The sequence below is a fragment of the Mya arenaria genome, chromosome 17, assembly GCF_026914265.1.
Source record: "Mya arenaria isolate MELC-2E11 chromosome 17, ASM2691426v1".
Lineage (NCBI taxonomy): Eukaryota > Metazoa > Mollusca > Bivalvia > Myida > Myidae > Mya > Mya arenaria.
In genome coordinates, this window is record NC_069138.1 from 52,292,395 (window position 1) to 52,311,684 (window position 19,290).

Genomic DNA, 19,290 nt, shown 5'->3' on the forward strand with positions numbered 1-19,290 from the left:
TCCATCGATTGTCGATGTCAGTTATGTAAATTAATGAATTGGGTTTGCTCAACCTTTTTTTAAATTGAACGTAGAATTAATTGATATTTAATATTTTTTAAACAAACGAGTTTATAAAGGCAGGACATGTTTTGCAAAGTCATGATTATAACCAAATTCTCGGAAACTTAATTAAATTATGCATGTGTTTTGCCCACTCGCGACTTCCGGGAGTGTACATGTTTGGAGAAGATTATCAGAAAAAAATCAATATTAAGTACACTAACTTACCTTACCTTTGCTGTATTTTAAGTTCTTAATTTAATAGTACGCGTATGTGTAAATGAATGCGACTGCGTTAATGCAATTTTAAACAGTAAGACATGTACTTGAAAAATAAGACCTTGATCAATTTATAGGCTCAGAGATTATAATGTAGTAAGTGTAAAAACAAATCATTTGTATTTAAATCATAAAAAATATGGTAAGATGGCAACGAAACTCTGTCTGTGTGTATCAAAAATGTATGTTTTCTCTCTCAATTGCGTCAGATAACAGCTCTATATATAGCGTAATTTAAAAAAACAAACGCAACTGCATTATACACCTATGGAAGTTTATGACACTGATGGTTCTGTTACCAGTGATGAAACGAAAGTGTTTGAACGGTGGAAAAATGACTTAAAGGACTTGTACAACTGCAAGGAATCGGATGGTTTTGACGATATTCACTACGATCGTGCAAAGATACACAAGACTTTAATTGAGAATAACATGGCTGACCCCCTTTACGTCACGAACGAATCATTAAATAGTAACATTTCATTGAATGAGATAGCTTCAATTATACAGAAAAGTAAATCCGGCTCGGCATGTGGAATAGACAATTTACCGTATGATGTGTTGAAAAACCCGCCGGTTATTGCCGTGTTACAACAGTTATTTCAGTTAATATTCGATACTAGTAAAATCCCATCAATATGGAGAAAAGCAATCATTTACCCAATATTGAAGGACCCACAATCAGATAAAAGGACCCCAATGAACTATAGAGGGATTAGCCTACTATCGTGTGTCAGTAAACTGTATACGGCGTTTTAAATAAACGCTTAACAAAATACCTAGAGACGGGCAATCTCCTTGCTGATGAGCAGGACGGTTTCCGGGCGAACAGATCGTGTGAAGATCACGTTTCTACTCTTATTAGTGTTGTAAGAAACAACAAGAATGTCTATGCAGCGTTTATTGACTTGAAACGTTGTTTCGATTATTTTGACAGGGACATGTTATTGCACAAACTGTTACTAAATCATATCGATGGAAAGTTTTATAACTCTGTCAAGAATATCTATGCGAGTTCGTCATCTTGTGTCCGGCTCAACAACTCACACACAGACTGGTTCGATTGCATATCTGGGGTGAAACAGGGGTGCATGTTATCACCGACGTTATTTGCCGTCTTCGCCAATGACCTAGTAAAGGAAATAAATGACTTACAGTGTGGCGTCACCATCGAGGAACACCAGGTGTACATTCTCATGTACGCTGATGACATTGTTCTAACCGCAGACACTGAACAAAACCTACAAGCAATGCTCGACGTTTTGAACAACTGGTGCAAACGCTGGCGTGTAATCATAAACGCGTCAAAATCGAAATGTATGCACTTCCGGAAAGCACGCACTCAACGAACACAGTTTATCTTCCGTATTGGTGATAATGAAATAGAAATAGTGGACAAATATAAGTATCTAGGCATCATTTTTCAAGACAGAGGCGATTTCTCAACCACATGTGAGGGGCTTTCAAAGGGGGGAGGTAGAGCTCTTGGAAGTGTTATAAGTAAGATACACCCCTTGAAAGACATTTCCTTTAAACCATATGAGAAACTCTATAACGCTTGTGTTGTGCCCGTCATGGATTATTGCAGCTCAGTGTGGGGGTACAAACAATACCAACCATCGGATAATGTGCAGAACCGCGCTATGAGGTACGCCCTTGGCGTCCATCGCTTCGCGCCGATCCCGGCGCTGACAGGGGACACTGGATGGATACCCACCCGTAATCGCCGCTGGAGTAATATGCTACGCCTGTGGAATAGACTTGTTCGCATGGACCGTGACCGACTGTGCGCCCAGGTGTTTGAAATAGACTATAGAAAATGTACCGCTAACTGGTCAAGCGAGGTGAAGGACATCATGGACAAAATAGGAATATCTGACAGTTTCAATGCAAAACAGCCTGTTGATATTAAGAACGCGCATTCGCTGATCAAGGTTTATTATGTTAACATTTGGTCACAGGATATAAGATCTATGCCGAAATTACGAACGTACAGTGAATTTAAACAAGAATTCAAGTGTGAAACCTATCTGAGTATGGACCTTAAGAAAAATGAACGTTCATTATTGGCTCAGTGTAGGACTGGTATATTACCACTGAGATTAGACACCGGTCGTTATTTAGGGGAACCAGTGGACTCTAGAACGTGTAGGCTATGTAACTCTGGAGAAGTTGAGAACGAGTGTCATTTCATATTTCAATGTTCTCTGTATAATGAACTGAGAAATACCTACCTTGGTAATATCATATCACTTGACAGTTTTGTAAATATCTCCGATCTAGACAAACTTGTTTTACTTATGAAGGGCTATGTGAGACAATTATCCAAGTATATTGTTAGTGCTTTCACTTTGAGAAAAACCAGACTGTTTGCTTAAAAGTATTGCTAGTTATTAACATTACATCTTTTACGTTGAAATTTTGTTTATGCAATGTCCTTAATATGTAAACTCACTTATAAACGTATTGGATGATATAAACATTTCCTTTATAGATATGTATAATATTCACTTTAAACCTTACATACATATTCTTTATGTTTAATTTATGAAAATTTGTATTTCATATATGTGATATCTAGTTGACTTATAGGCCTGATGGGCCGGGTGTAATTGCTTAAACTATTTATATTTGTATTGATTTGTAATGATGTATATATACACATGTCACTATAATAAAATAATTACTTACTTACTATTACTTACTTATACAGTCCAGACTCGCTATGTCGACATCGGATATGTCGACTTACTGGTTGTGTCGACTTTTCTTCCGTTTTTCGTGTTTCAGTCTCTGTGGTCGAATTTCCCACATTTCCTATGTTCTTTATGTCAGACTGTAAATCAAGTCGTAGGTGTGAACATATTCATGACGGTTGGTGGCATGACGCAATATACCGTGCGTGTCAATCTTACAAACTGACATAATTGGAGGAAACAAAAATGTAATTGTTAAGTGCGAATAAATAAAGTCGTTTGTTTTTTATTAAAGATACCTTTATTGCTCAATTTCTTTATGGTTTTGTTTAAAACATGAACATTTTATTGATTTGATAACAATCCCGAATGGGCACAGAAATAATAACTTCATAATGTCAATGTTAGTTCCACTGCTCTGGTCGACCAATAAATAATAGTGCTTGAAAGCTTTTTGAGAATGTGCTATATTGCTGTGTATAAACGAAACACGAATGTGCTATTTTATAAAAGTTGTTTTCATATGCGCTATACCGTTTTCTTACAATGTACAAGTGTATGCGATTGTGGTTTTGTATGTGTTTTGTGTGATCCATAAACGTAAAAGAAATACATTTGAAAAAAGTCGACATAACGAGTTTCGACTGTATACACAGATCGAACGGCGATCACCTACCATTGAAAATTGATCGTTTGATACGATTGCTGTCTGCGATAAACTGCAAGTTTACTATAAAACACATTTTTAAATCTCGGAACCCCATTTTCACTAACCTTTTCGAGGCGGTATGTATGTAATTCTTTAGAACTTGCGGTCAAGGAGAACCCAAGAAAGTGCAAGCCCATATTTCATGCGGGGTCCTCTGTTTTTGCTGATTGGACAACACGCGGAAGAAACAGTGGTGGGATACAAAGAAGTCCTGGTGCGATACCCTAGCTCTTTTTCGAAGAGACCCCTTTGTTTTTATACGTGCTCGGCGTTATCATCGATACACGGGGTACAACTTTCCTGGGTTAAACCAGTACTGAGTACACCACTTTTCAAAGCACTACCCTTTAAATGCCGAGCGTCAGGCAAGGGAACTACATGTACCAACTTTTAACGTATTTTGGTATGACGCAGCCAGGGATCGAACCCACGACCTCCCGTTCCATAGGCGGACGCCTTTACCACTAGACCACGGGACGGTAATATCAATATTTGTATAAACTATACCTAATAAAACAATACAATACACATGAAATGACCCAGTAGCGCAACATTAAACTAAGACACTGTTTAAGGCCACAACGATAAAGGCCGAACCAAAACTGAAAGAGGGAAACAAAAGTTACCAAGACAACAATCACCTTACAGACAAATAAAAATAATATTCGAATATTCGATCGAAAGAATGACCGAATATTCGAATATTATTTTGATTTATTTTTGATTTGAATTTGAATATTCAATTACCGATATACATATTTAAAGGGAAAGTAAACTTCTATTATTATTCGCTAAAGTAATAGCCTGTGCATTTTTACCCTACTTTGTCGTAGCCAGTACGCGCATTGGACCCTGATTTTCCCCAAATGAGCCTTTGAAAAATCATCATTTTCAGGAAAAAAGCAATACATTATAAACAGACAAACTACAAAATCGAATAATTTTAATTCCGCTGCCTTTATATTTGTAAACAATGTGAAATTAGATGGATTCCTATACAAACAGCGTTTTGCGCAAATGGAGGATCTTTCCGTAGGACTAGCAGCCTCGTTCTAGTAAAATAATAAAACGAAAACATATGTGGATTTGACTCATCTATTGTACACCAATAGAGAAAATAAATCCTAAAATGCGATACTATACATTTACATTTCAAAGCACGAACATTGTATCGAAACAGTTTAAAGCACAGATATGTAACAACATTATTGTTGCACATGACATTCATATCATCACGGCGATTTGAGCTATGTTGCACAGTTTAATTTGAATCAAAGACAACACATTTGTGTTAAAGTCGATTACTAGCCAGTTATTGTTAAAGGAGGGGGACTTCCTATAGTACCCGACGATATGTCCCTAAATTACCTGCCGCGTGTTTAGTGTATTGTCATCACATTCACACCTCTGTCGTTGGGGCCAATCGTTGTAAAACAAGACAAACGAACTTTATAAACACCAACAGTGTTTTAGGCAAAAGCTTTTTTATTCTCTTTATTGAACTTATTTTACGAATATTCGAATACTGATTTTGGCATTCGAATACCAAACGTTTGATCGAATGTTCGAATATTAGAATATTCGTTTGCATCCCTACAAAATATCATTATACGGATATTTCAGTATGACTGCCTTGAAATTAACAATGGAAATCCGTGTTAGGTGAAAACAAACATTATCAAACTAGAAGTTTAATCTGCCCACTCGATTGATAGAAGTCCGCCTTACCTGCCATATCAGTTTATAACTTTATGCCATCAGTAAATGCAAACAAATGTAATATGACCCCCTTTTGAATCAACATGAACTTTGTTGCAAGAAAGTAAAATTATATCAATTAATAAAATAAGATTCGACTACTCAAAGAAAACAAACGCTTCACTGTCTTGTGACGTTAAGGGTCTCTGTGTTTGTTTCTGTGGCATGTATTTTTTGTTGCAAGATACAAGATACGATAATCTTTATTTAAAGCCGGGCATATGCTAACAAAAAACATGAGCTACTTTGAGAGATGAATAACAAACATAAATAACATAACAAACCATAACAATGAACGGGTGACCTGGAAAATAGAGCATAAAGTTTTAAAAGAGATTACATATTGGAAAACCATATACAAAAAAAACGTTTGTTATTATATTCATGCAGACAAATATACAAAGGTAAAATGAATTAGAACACTGTTTACAATGAGAACACCAAATTATTTACCACGCTGTACGGCCAGTCCACATGGTTCCGCCAGGTTACATACCACTGTAAACCGGTTATTCTTTCAAGAGTATAAGTTAAGGATAAAAATAATAGTATACATTCTTGACATCGTTGACCTTTTATATCAAGCAAATATATCTTCGGTATCCCTAATTGGGGAACATGCAGAAACTACTTTAAAAATAGAGCCTGAGAACAGCAAAAACAATATTAAAAAAGGAAACTTTACAAATAAAACTTATCTGCTTAATATATTCTGAATATAGTTTATACTTCATACATGAATAGAAAAGGAAAATCGGTGAAAGATACAGGTGTATATAAACAATGTGTTCGCTTGTTACTTTTAAACCGTGTGGCCATGTTACTATTAATGTGTTTTCATGTCATTTTAAAATATATACATCGGAAAATGCTATTTTTGAAGCGTAAAGTCAGAATGCAACTTAAGCTCTATAAAGCTTTGAAAATAACAAAACATCGCTACTTGTATTCTTAGAGAACTATTCAACATATCGGTTGACTTATATGTTTTGGACATATATTAATACATTTCACAAATAAGTCACGTATACACGAATATTATGAAATAATACAGATCTATAAATTTGACATCACATTGGTTGCGACATAAGGATCAGATTTGTTTGTTGTTGTTTTTTTTTAAGTTCTATCATTGTAATTGGCTTATGCGATGATGAGTTATCGCTAGAAGCTATGGTTTTAATTCGATCAGAGCAATTGTTTAACATTCAAATTGGCTTCAGCGTATGGCGGAGGGCTGACAGGCTTTCCACTCGTTGTCGCCATTGTCGATGTAAAGGTCACACCCACCGAGTCACTTGTAACACCAATAGCTTGCTGGGGAGGGGAATACATGCAATACGGTCCGGAAGTGTTCGGCTGGTATTGAGGGTACTGTGATCCAGGGCTGGTAAACGGTTGCTGACCACCTACTGCAGCATTTGTGAACATCAAACCCTGCAAAACTTAACTGATTAGAATTCTCTGCAAACAGTTATATGAACCTTACATGCCACCATATGTTTTTATTTGTACTATATTCTCGTTGTGCATTTTGTAATATTTAGTACCAAAAGTATGTAATTCAAGATAAAAGTCACACATATATGCAAAAAGCTATATTGAACGTTATGTTCATAGTAATTGACGAATCTGCTTAATATGTGACTTTGACTTTTAAGTAGTGCGTTTCAGCAAACGTATCAAAGTGATATTATTTTTGCGATAAAGAAATACTATAAGAAAGTTATAAGAAACGTCTCAATGCGTCGGCACCAAGTTTTACTTCAATCAGGATATTGGCATATTAACATTTTTGTTATCAAGCTTTTGGGCAGAACTGTTTTGTTTCTTGTTAGTTATAGCTTCATTGACCGCAATGTCTCCTTAACCCTTCAAAGGTATATTTTTGCCTCAGCATCATATGTACTTCAATTCATAACCCCAAATGCAATCCCAAAATACGTTTTTATTTGTGACAAACCGTGTTTTTATCAGTATTATGAACTGAAACATTTTTTTCTATCATTTGAAAAAACAGAGGCCTTGACGCTACTGACAACAAAACGAATCGAAAGATATGTTTTCACATAAGCTTCATACATAACAGAGTGCACACTATCAATAAAAAACAACTAAATGGATTGATAAAAACAATCTTTCTAATTTTAAGTAACAGTGACCTTAATTCCAAAAGCATTAAAAACAACCCCTAAGGACGTATTTACCTTAGTTTCTTATGCAAGTGTCATTTGTACAAAAAAAAAATTGCATCTAAATAATTAATAAGATAACATAGTGTTTTATTGTAGAAACAGCGATCTTGACCTTGATCCTACAAAAAAACTAAAGCAATCCCAAGGTACAACTTCACCGGCTTCCTGCACAACATATTAGGTCACTATACATCGACAATATTCAAAGGTATAAAGCTTAGCATTATTAATTTTCTCTCTATTGCAAAATTGATATCAAACTTGACTGATAGACCCCAAGAGCAATCCAAAGGTATCTCTTCAAATTAGCAGCCTGCAAAAGATACTCTCTTACTATAATTATGTTCTAGTTCAGTGTTTGAGTGAAAACACTTTTTCGATATTTTAGTAACATTGACCTTGATCTAGATCTCAATGACCTTAATAGGTAATTTCATGCTCTTCAAATTGGCTCGCTATACACCTAATTTCAATTTTTTTAAAAAGTCTTAGAAAATCGCATTATTGAGCGGAGATCATATTTGTATGTTGAGTGACTTTAACCAAATACAACACAAAATAAATTACAAGCTACACTTATTTAAACTTACGACCTCCCGCCCGACCGACGACGAATCCCAATCTAATAACCAGGATTTGTTGCAAAATATTTGACTAAAATATATTGTTTAAAACAAAAGGTCCTTATTTTTAAAAAAAGATTAAAATCACGAACTTACGTTAACCGGAAGACCTCCCCCAACAGTAGTTATCTGTTGATTCATCACGACTGCCGTCTCAACCCCTTGCTCAGAGTGATACATATCGACTTCCTTCATGAAGCAACAACCGTATATGTAGACTAGACAAAACGAGTAAAGGTTCAACATCGAAAGGAAGAACGTGATGATCAGCGTAAATGCAAATAGTGTGTCCAATAAAGCTATGTTGTGGTTCGGGTAGGAATCGGAGTAGTTTGAGCGATATTGTGATGAATATTCGTCATAATAATATTCATCCCTGTAATCAACGTAGATTTCTCTCGAGGTTGACCAAAAGTACCAGCTATTACCAAATAGTATAATGTAGAACATGTTGCTTATGAACATCCAAACATAGACACTGCAATGTCCAATTACCTGAAAAAGATGACAGATGTAGCTTATACACATATATTTGAACTCCTAATGCACTTCCTTATATGCACGTATTTTCAAATTATCCATGTTCAAACAGAAAACAATAAATACAATACGTCCAAATATCTTGGAAAATCTCAGTATTTTTGTTGGATTATTGTAGGAAAATGGTCAAAGAATTAGTGTAAATATAAACTTTGAATGATTAAGATATTCTGATCATCTATGTATGCTCATATTAAGTCGTTAGATTCTACGGATATCACTAACACAATCCTAGCCAAGCGCTCTATTACACCCATTTACCGCAATACTAAAACATTAAATCCTTTAATATGTATACAAACAACGATTTCTTACAAAACGTTACATACTTTCTCAGGCTTTGTGTTTCTTGAACAATCCGAGTAGCAGCAACAACTGAAGTTTAACGGGCTCATAACACTCTGAAAGCGAGTAATAAATACATGAACACATGTGTGACTTGATAGTTGTCTGCTGAAATATCTAGAGAAACCAAGTGGTTTGGGTTAGGTTTGGGTTAGGTTTTTATTTTTGTGTGTGCTTTATATATGTTTATATCTCTAGATCATTGTCGTTTTGGTCTTTGATTTGTGCCTCTCTATATTTTATTTAAATTTATGACTACTGGGCATGTCCGTGTATATTTTTGTATATCATTTTTTTAAGTGTTGGATAATGATCATAAAAACATTCCATCATTAGTCTGGTTACCTAAAATGCATAAAAAAAAACTGTATAAAATACTATTTATAGTTAATTCCATTTTTTGTGCTACTAAACAGGTTTCGCTCGTACTTAGTTACTCAGTTACAAAGAAATTGACTCCTCTTATCGAAAACACTTTTGCTAAGCAGCAAACAACTGAAAATAAGTAAATGCATACTTTGAAAGATTTACCTTTTACTTTTTTACTATATTAATGATTGTTGGGACAAGAGTGAGGTTGTGCACGCAAACTGGTTTAAACCCCCAGTAAATTTTCATTTTAATGACGTTTCAAGGCTGTACCTAAGAATCCTTGATAAACACACCTAGTTTTTTTTATATATGAATAGAACATTAAAGAATTACTATTTTAAACGAGAAAATGGCAATAACTAGAAGGGCAATGTTGTAAGAAACACCTGGAAATTTGATGACGTTCAACCATTTAAGTGATTTTATTATACAGGATTGTTTGGATGATAATGAGATTGTGCACACAAACTGGTTTAAACCACCAGTAAATTTCCATTTGAATCCTCCCCAAATTGATAAGTTGTTCATCGGATTTATTCAAAAAAAAATATGATACGAGCGAGCGAAATAATAATAAAAATAATTATTTTGCATTTAGCCAAATAGAGGAGCGAGCGAAGAGCGAACAAATATACAGTAATTTAATTCACTTTTTCTCACATTCTTTCAATTAATTACTAAACAATGATGTTGTAAACAGTACAAAGATAACATCCAGTGAATGAATGATAACATTACAAGATTATTCTCAAATCAAATCAAATCAAATTTTATTTTCAGTCGGTATGACATAACAGAGAAAACATTAGCTATGAATAGCTATTGACCGACTTAAACAAGTACAAATGTATTTCTGTTAACTATTTAATAAATAAGAGAGCACAAAACCACAGTTTTCCACTTTTTTAACATTTTTGAAAATATTTTTTAAAAATACCCTTTGCATGGCTAAGCTAAAGTCTGACCACAAGCACCAATGGTCACAGCCACCTGCCTGCTCAATGACATATCAAAATCTATTAACCAAGGTTTTTTTAGCTTTTCCTTTGGACAATTTTTTTCTTTTGTACTGCAAATACTGATTGTGTCAACTTTCATTTATAGCAAAAATATTCCAAGAAAATAAAACAATATGCAATATTTCTTTCATAGACAAAAACAATCAGCATAAGTATTTAACATTTGAATGATATCCATTTATAGTTTAAATATACACATATACATCTTAAAAAATCTACAAACATTTATATACAACACAAAGTGAGATTAATACATTTTTCAATCACACAGTCTGACACATTGTTTTCCTTTTTGTCTTATATTTATAAGATATACACAATTCGGCTTGTTTTATGTTTTTGTGTGAATGGTATACGTTAACTTTTAGCGGGAGCCAAATTAAAACATACACATTTGTCCAAAATTTAATCAATTTAATTTAAATGGTGGTAGAAATGTCATTTGTTCACATATTTTCAAGAATCAGGAAGTGAACTTGTTTTCATGTAGCCGGTATTTAGTCTCGATCATTTAGACGTTGCATCCGGGTCTATATCGTTCATTGCGATCCATGTTGACGTCATTGACTCTGATCAGAGCGGCTGAATGACTGAGGCTAGCCGGTGTTTTGATAATTGTAACGATCGAAAAACGCGGTTATAAGGGAAAAGGCTACATTCCACTTACCAAATTTCAAAATAAATTGCAATATACCGAACAATAACATCACGGTAGTGTAAGAAATAATTAGTTTCCAGAACATGTATTGTTCCTAAAAAAAGCAACGCATACATATATATATATAGAAACACTTAATGTCTGAAAATTGGTATACGAATGGAAGAGCATATGCCAAGTTATGCAATGCTTTTACTTGTCCAATGTTCGGATCAGTTTTGAAACTACGAGTCTTCAAAGTACGTTAATTTTGAGACGTCTGTTTTGCGCTCCAGCTATATAACCGATATTTTCATCAATTCTTCGTTCACCGATACGATATTTCAACCTCAAGTGCGTCTTGTGAAAGCGTTCACGGACATATATTTTTATTTCTCTTGTTTTACGTTGTTTTTTTTTATATTTAATTCGTCTAAAACGTCGTGTTTCGCTGAAAAAAAGTGAGTCTTTAAAAAAAAAAAAAAATCAAAACATGTATTCATTTTTTTATTATAAATCGCCAGATATCAAGAAAAGAGTACCTGATATTGGATACAACCCATTCATAGAATATTGCTTTCTGTATGAAAATTATGAGAACTATAATATAATACAATTTATTTTGTCATTAAGAGTACAATTAAACGTTTACTCTGTATTTGACCTCTGCGTACTACTTACAAGGATAGCTGTGATTATCATGCAAATTCCAAACTGCAATCCTCCTGTTGTCACAAACGCCACAATACAAAACACGATGCTGAGGAAAGCTAGAATTCGTGTGGCCCATGCTGTGATACGGATACATCTCTTGGTACGTTCAGCGGATCTCGTGCTCTGTGCACTTCCTGCAACTGAAATATTAAAGAGACAGTCGTATTTAGAATGTTAACATTCGTTTTAATCTATTTGTCAGTGTTAATAATTCACTTGATTTAAAACAAAATCAGTTGCATTTTTAGAAATAAAAAAAAAACCTCCAAAATTCTCATTATTCTTTAGGTGACACTCTAACTGCATAAATAAGTTAAGAACTACTATGTTGTTTTAAGTATTTATGGTCAGTTTGAATTCTAAATAAGATTGTGTAAGATATTGTTTGTTTGTGGTGCGCCGACCAAATCACCAAATATGAACTTACTCGAACGTTAGGACATCGAAAGTGAGCAATAGTCAATCCTGTTTTATAATGTTCTATATTTTGATTTCCTGACCGAATGAAAATACTCGGTCATGGCACGTACTGGCTAAACATTCGACTTTGAAAATCTTTACAATAGAATCGTCAGTTTCTTTAACATAATATATCATTAATTTTGACAATTTATATAAAAAAGTGCTGATGTCTTAAAACAAGTAATTGTATATAAGTTCATGTTTTGAATGTACTTACTTAATTTATTGGATGTACAAATAAGGCTGTCATTTCATTCTTGGATAATGATGTTCAATTTTGATGCCTGATGATCACATGTAACTTTAAGATCAATTGAATGGGTTTTGCTTACTGATAATAATATGTGAAATAAATAACCGAAAACAATGAAACACAAAATGTTATTGCAGATTAATTTTTAGTTCTTCATTTGAACTGAAATCGAAAGTAAAATGACTAAGTTTTCCCTGTTTCAAGATCGTATCAGCGTGTTGATGTTTGCATCGCTTTAATATAAACATATTTTCCTCTGTACATTAAATCCTTAATGGTACCCCACCCATATAGAGTCGCCAGGCATCAAAATATTACATCATTGTGCATCGGACACATAAATACCAATTATTTCAAATTGATGAATGTCATTGTTGGATTTATTATTCTTAATACACATGTATATCAGGCTTGATTAAACGTTATTGTGGCGGTTTAAGGACCATTGAGCATACATAAATTATGCATGTAATATAAACAGAATTGAGAACTTCCGAATTTTAACGTCTGTTTCAAGGCTCTATAAATATTATTTCGGTACGTTTGATAAAGGCATTAAGTAGTAACTGCCCACAAAATGAGCAATACTTAAATTACTAAAGCTTGAATGTTACAATGCAATCTTAACTGCTCATTTGCAAAAGTGTTTTTACTTTTTACATCTGAATGTAGTATTATGTAATTAAATTTGCTTTTTTTAAATCATTTTTGAACAATTTTCAATAACCAATTTATTTACAAAAGGTCAAACCTTTATGGTGTAAAATGGATATTAACTTCAATCCATTCAACAAGATTTCCTTGTATCAAAGGGGGTAATCTTGGGATGTATGTAAAATACAGTTATACTTCCTGAGAAACAAGAGGTGAACAGCAGAGTTATGGTTCACAACATTTACACTGCTATCAATAAATGCTTAACATTCCATTAATTATATACAATACTTTATTTTTGAAGTAAAGCCAATTAATTGATAATACACTTTATGCCACGGGAGGCAACTTGAAGTCAATAATCTAGAGAGTTATGCATCTTTAAATTTGTGATAGTTAGCAGTTATGTGGCTTAATTGGACATTCAACTTAATTGGTAAGCAGTATTTATTACGATAGAAACTGCACTGTATTGAAAGCCTGTCATTATAAAATGTTTTGACATTTGTTCGCAGTTCGCAACATATTGGAGTTCGTTATTGCAATTGTCTAACATATTTTGCTAGTTTTTAATATTAGTTAACAGTATAACTCTTGGGAAAATCCTGACATATATTTGAAATCTCCTTCAATTAGCATTTTTATCACCACAGTGACACATATACCAGACCATCCGTATAGAAGCTTGCTTACCAATACAGAGGCAGTTCTAATTTGAAAAATCACAACTCCTAGGCCGATGAAATAGTTTTAATCATATGCAAGAAATCGATTGCCTTCACAAACCTAGCCTCAATCAGGAAGTTCATTTTAATAACAAGCAATCTCAAACCTTATCAGGTATAATTAATCAACACTGTTATCTCAGTTCATAGCGTTAGTGTTTGCTTAAACTAGTTGATAGCCGCTTTACTTCCTTTTGACTGGTTTATGTGATCATGCTGATTTACAATAAACCACTTTGTTCAGTCCTGTTATCTTTTGAAATTACCCTCTGTTGATGGGCTTTTCCAATAATTGTAATCATGAGTTAAACATATGTGATGTTTTATCTTGCATTCCGTGCGTTTTATGCGCTTCATATCATACATGTAATGACAACAATTTTGTTGTTATTACATTCTATATACTTGATTTTTACTTAGGTTTTGAAATGTTTAACAGACGGTATTATATCCAGTATTAATAGGTAATATATTGCTAATTCTTATTTAATTAACACTGTTTTTTAAGTTCAGAGTGTCTTGAATATAATAAGATCAAGGACGCATTTTTCCGCGCTCTCGCTCCTGAGGTTAAACTGGAATGGGAAAGTCGATGTTTGTCCAACTTTATTTGCTTTACATTCATCTTTTTATTAAATTATTACCATTTAAAGGCGGATGAATTCGGACCCGTCCATTTGAATCCAATGCTCCTATGCTCATTTTATCCCATAAATGATTTCGGACGTGGGAGGTCGCAAATATAATAGGATAAGCCGATGGCTTGATTTATGGCGATTGTAACTTTTATTTCATAACAACCCTTTCGGTATTTACTCATTTTGAAAGGTTTTAACGATTAATATTGCCTATTACAAACGTTTTCGAGGATCCCCTTCACACTTGATACAGCTTGGCATTGTTATTGATACAATAATGGCGAATTCAAGTGACTTGCTTGTCGTTCCTGATGCTTGTTCGGTTAGCGCCATTGTTAGCGCACTCGCTTCTCACGAAGGCGCGCCTTGTTCGATTCCCGGCCCTGCCGTATGATACGGTTGGTTACTGCAAACATTACTACCAGGAAGACATTTTGCCATTGCTTATTTCATTTAAAATAAAGAACTTAAATCACTGTAAACCCTTTCACTGTATGGCTTTAGTCATTTGTCTTTCGTATTCGTAATCAGTATTTGATGCCGTTTCAAATGCTTCCATGCACTCACCCGGCTTCACAGCTCAACATTGCTATCAGTGTTATGATTAAATGATAACTTTTGTTTAACATCTAATACATTGAAATGTCCTCTGATGGACCTAAATACAACAACTTCAAAATCAAGATAAAGTAAGCGAATGCAATCACAGGACTGCCAATTAATTTAAACCATGACACGAAGCTACAAGCAAATTTATTTATTAAACTGATTGCACTCCGTTTGTTCTTTCCACACTTCTATTTTCAATTGTATATCAAAACTCATATTGTTAACATCAAGAGTTGAACTTGAAGAGTTTTACAAAATATTTAAATAATCAGTATAAGTATAAAATTACCTTGAGAAAGCATAGTTCGGCGTAATTTGTCTTTCTGGTTCCTTATTCAGTAGAACAATTGAATGTGACGGTACTAATCCTTCTCGAACAGTTTACCCAGTAGTAAAACTCAAATGTTAATTGGTATATATGCCCTAAAAATTAAGATTTTAAACATTTAATAAATAAATGGTTTAGAATATGTCCTATGGCGTAAAGTTTTTTCAGAGATTGCGACGTGAAGCTCATCTGATCAGGTACAAATCTTTCTTTTCTTATCAGTTGCATTCGCTCAATAACTAAATATAGTACAATAGGAAAGTGGGTACATGTACATGTACTTTTCTTTTAATTATTTTAAACCAGCTAGACGCAGCGTTCTTAGCCACTTATATTTAATCATTTCAATAACGTTTTATTAAGATTATATAATCGGAAATAAATCGGAATGGCTAGACCGAAATCTGACGATTGTTTAAAATTATAGACCAATATTCAATTCAAATGGTTACCTGCAAGGTATATAATGCTAGTTTACTATACAGCACATGGACATATAATTTGATATATACTGCGCCAGAAGCCCAAACCCTTAAGTTAGTCATGTACGGTTGTAATACTTCTTTTAAACATCTCGGCTTTGTTTGGTCCCTTTTAAGGACATGTCGGGATATGCGCCTTGAAATTATCCGTGAAAACCGTGAAAGTAAGAGAATTGGATAGGATAAACATGAGCGCCGCTTACCCGTACGTTTATCAATACATGTAAAACAAAATAAAACATGCAAGCAAATACAATGTAAGCCTCATGTGAATCAGCATAAACTTCGTGGCAAAAAAGGAAAAACTATTTCAACAAATAAATTAGATTCAAATTCGGTTACTTAACGATGCGCATTGAATTATTAAATTGATGATCTGTAAAAAGGAGTTTCATTTAATATTCCGAATGAGTGTTGATCGTGGATAATGTGCGCTGCTTTCTTGTTTTGAATGGTCAGATAGTGTTCATTTCGTCAAAACGTGAGCTTATTTCTTTAATCAAGAGGGATATATTTTTCAGTGTGCTGCAAGTATTCAACGGTAATCCATTGTTTACCTCTTATTCACCATTTTCTATTATATATGAATATGGCTATTTGTACGTTTAAACCAGAGTGTGCCTTATTGTACGCTTTATCAAAAATTACCCAACTTGCAAAACAATTCTAATGCACAATTGCGAGTCTATATAAGTGGATTAAAAACAACACTCTTAAATAGTGTGTTCACATACATTCTTAATCGTTATAAATATTCCCTGGTTTAAACGAAAGAAGAACTCATACCAAATACCATAGTACTCTGTCTACATATCCCTATGAAGAGAGAATAGTCGTCGAAACAGAAAGTAAAACTTTATCAACAAATCAGTTACATAAGATTCAATCTGTGCACTGAGCTCACGTGAGCTAATGTTACCAAAGTGTTTTGTGTATATATTTTGCATTGCAGAGCAAACACTGCAAATTGGATTTTTAAAAAAATTATGGTACCCACAAACTTCTTAACTGACCGAGATCTGTGGTTATGTTTATGTTTGTTATTTACCCCATTGGGATTGACCCTGTAGTTTCCGATATCTTATCAATTTGCGGCTGTTGTGCCATGCTGTCAAAATCTTATTCTGTTTACAAGTGAAATCAATTTCCCTACATAAAAATCTTTGATATTTTGATACTGTGTTGGTTTGTCATTTATTTGATTCAAGCGTTTACCCGTAGCGGCAACCAATATCAAACTAACAGCATGATGGAAACATTATCAGTTCTAGAAAAGTTTCAGTAAATGTTGCTGTCCGGTGAGCAAAGTTCAAATACTATGACATTTAGAATTTATTTAAAATAATGCTGTTCCTTTGTAGAGTCTATTCATGTAAATATAGTATGATACAATTTACATTTATATTTCGTATTCTGAATAGGCATAAAAATTCATGAAACTTAAACTGGAAAACCACATTTGAACAGAAAGCAAAGTACAGCAAATTATATATATGATCAAAAGTAATAAACAAACACACCTTTAGACAAATACGTCACTATTGTTTCATTTCCTTAGTACTCTTAACAGTTGCATTACGAACAGAGCTGTCGTAGGACAGCGCGCTTGACTATACGCCGATTTGTCTTAAAAATGAATACAATAGTTCGGTAATGTACAAAGTAATAAAACAGACAAATTAAAAAGTAAACAAAAAAGCCGGAATGCGACGAAATCAGGTTTTCAATGATTGGCAGGAGAACTTCAGCCTTCATTGTCGGATTCAGTTTTAACTGTTTTTACTATTTTTAGTAATAGTGACCTTGACATTGACCCTAGAGACGCCAAACGCAATCCCATGAGATCAATAATCTATTCCTTTATACTACGTTTGGTCGTAATATATCAACCCTCTCTTAAGTTCATCAGTACCAACCATTTTTTAACAGTGACCATAATCCTGGGGTTCCAAGATGCAATACAAAGAAGGGTCTCAATAAACTCTTCTTTTATACGAAGTTTGGTGATAATATGTCAACCTAGCTAAAATCTTTCAGTACTAACCATTTTTCTATATTAAGTAACAGTGAACTTGACCTTGACTATGACTGTCGGAGTCCCAAACACAATCACATGAAAGGGATCTATAAACTCTTTCTATATACCAAGTTTGGCTGCAATATGTCAACCCTAACAAAAATATTCAGTACCAACCACTTTTTTGTTTTCACTTACAGTGAACCCAAACGAAATCCTAGGAAAATCTCTATAAACTCTTTCTTTATACAAAGTTTGTCAAACCTAACTTTAATTATGCTATACAATAGGTGAGATTGACCCCGCCATCCTGCTTGCCCGCGCCATCAACGGCGTGCTTCATTCTTATAACAAGGTTTCACTTGGGTTAAAAGTGTAAACAATATGTCTGTCAAAAGCAAACAAAAGAACAGAAAAAAGTCAACCAAGACCCATATTTTGTATTTAGGGTGAGTATGGAGTTAATTGAATAAAGGGTTAAGAAGTAATAAGTGAAAATCCCAGCTTCCCTCAAATTTTTGACCAGACACAATGTGCTTTTAAACTTTTACCTAAGTTCCTTAGTCAAGCAGGGCCCATAATTTGTATTTTTGGCGAAATGGTGTTATGTAACCTAATAGTAAGATGGTCGTCAACAAATGTGTAAATTATAAAATCAATTAAATGAAGTAATTTGTAAAAATACCAACTTGCCCTAAAACTTAAAAGTCCACAAGTAAATACGGGCCATAATTTGTGTTTAGGATAATATGGAGTTATGTAAACGCATTGTGTGGTGATGGTCCTAAGCAACTGCGTGAAGTAGTAAGTGAAATGAATAAAATTGGAGTAATAAGATAAAATGCAAGCTTGCCCTAAAACTTTAACCGGAAGACAACGCCGTGGTAAAGAATCCGTATTCTTCAAATAGACGAGCTTAAAATGTCAAATGTGTTTTTGAGCAAAACATTGTGAACATTCAGCAAAAAGTGTGTAGTATGGCAGATAATGAGGTTAGAAGAACATTACACTAGCGCGTATGTTGCAGACTACATGTTTTGTTTTACCCTACCATTTTTGTTGACCAACTAATCAGATTAACAATTCTAAGAACAAACCAGAGAACAAGTTTAATTAAGTAAACAAAACACAATTTGTATTTAGCGTAAGAAATTGATATAATGCAGCAAGAAAAATGACGAAAATTACCAAAA

The 19,290-nt window shown here is 33.9% G+C and overlaps 1 protein-coding gene across 1 annotated transcript; it reads right to left on the reverse strand.

Moving 5' to 3' along the window:
* Nucleotides 1–5,190: 5,190 nt before the first annotated feature.
* LOC128223159 (uncharacterized) lies at nucleotides 5,191–15,776 on the reverse strand. The gene is made up of 5 exons (XM_052932446.1): nucleotides 15,560–15,776; nucleotides 11,897–12,069; nucleotides 9,172–9,243; nucleotides 8,399–8,797; nucleotides 5,191–6,921 (listed from the first exon to the last, which is right to left on the reverse strand). Exons 1-5 carry the CDS (start codon nucleotides 15,570–15,572, stop codon nucleotides 6,673–6,675), a joined length of 906 nt encoding a protein of 301 aa, XP_052788406.1. The 5' UTR covers nucleotides 15,573–15,776; the 3' UTR covers nucleotides 5,191–6,672.
* Nucleotides 15,777–19,290: the final 3,514 nt, after the last annotated feature.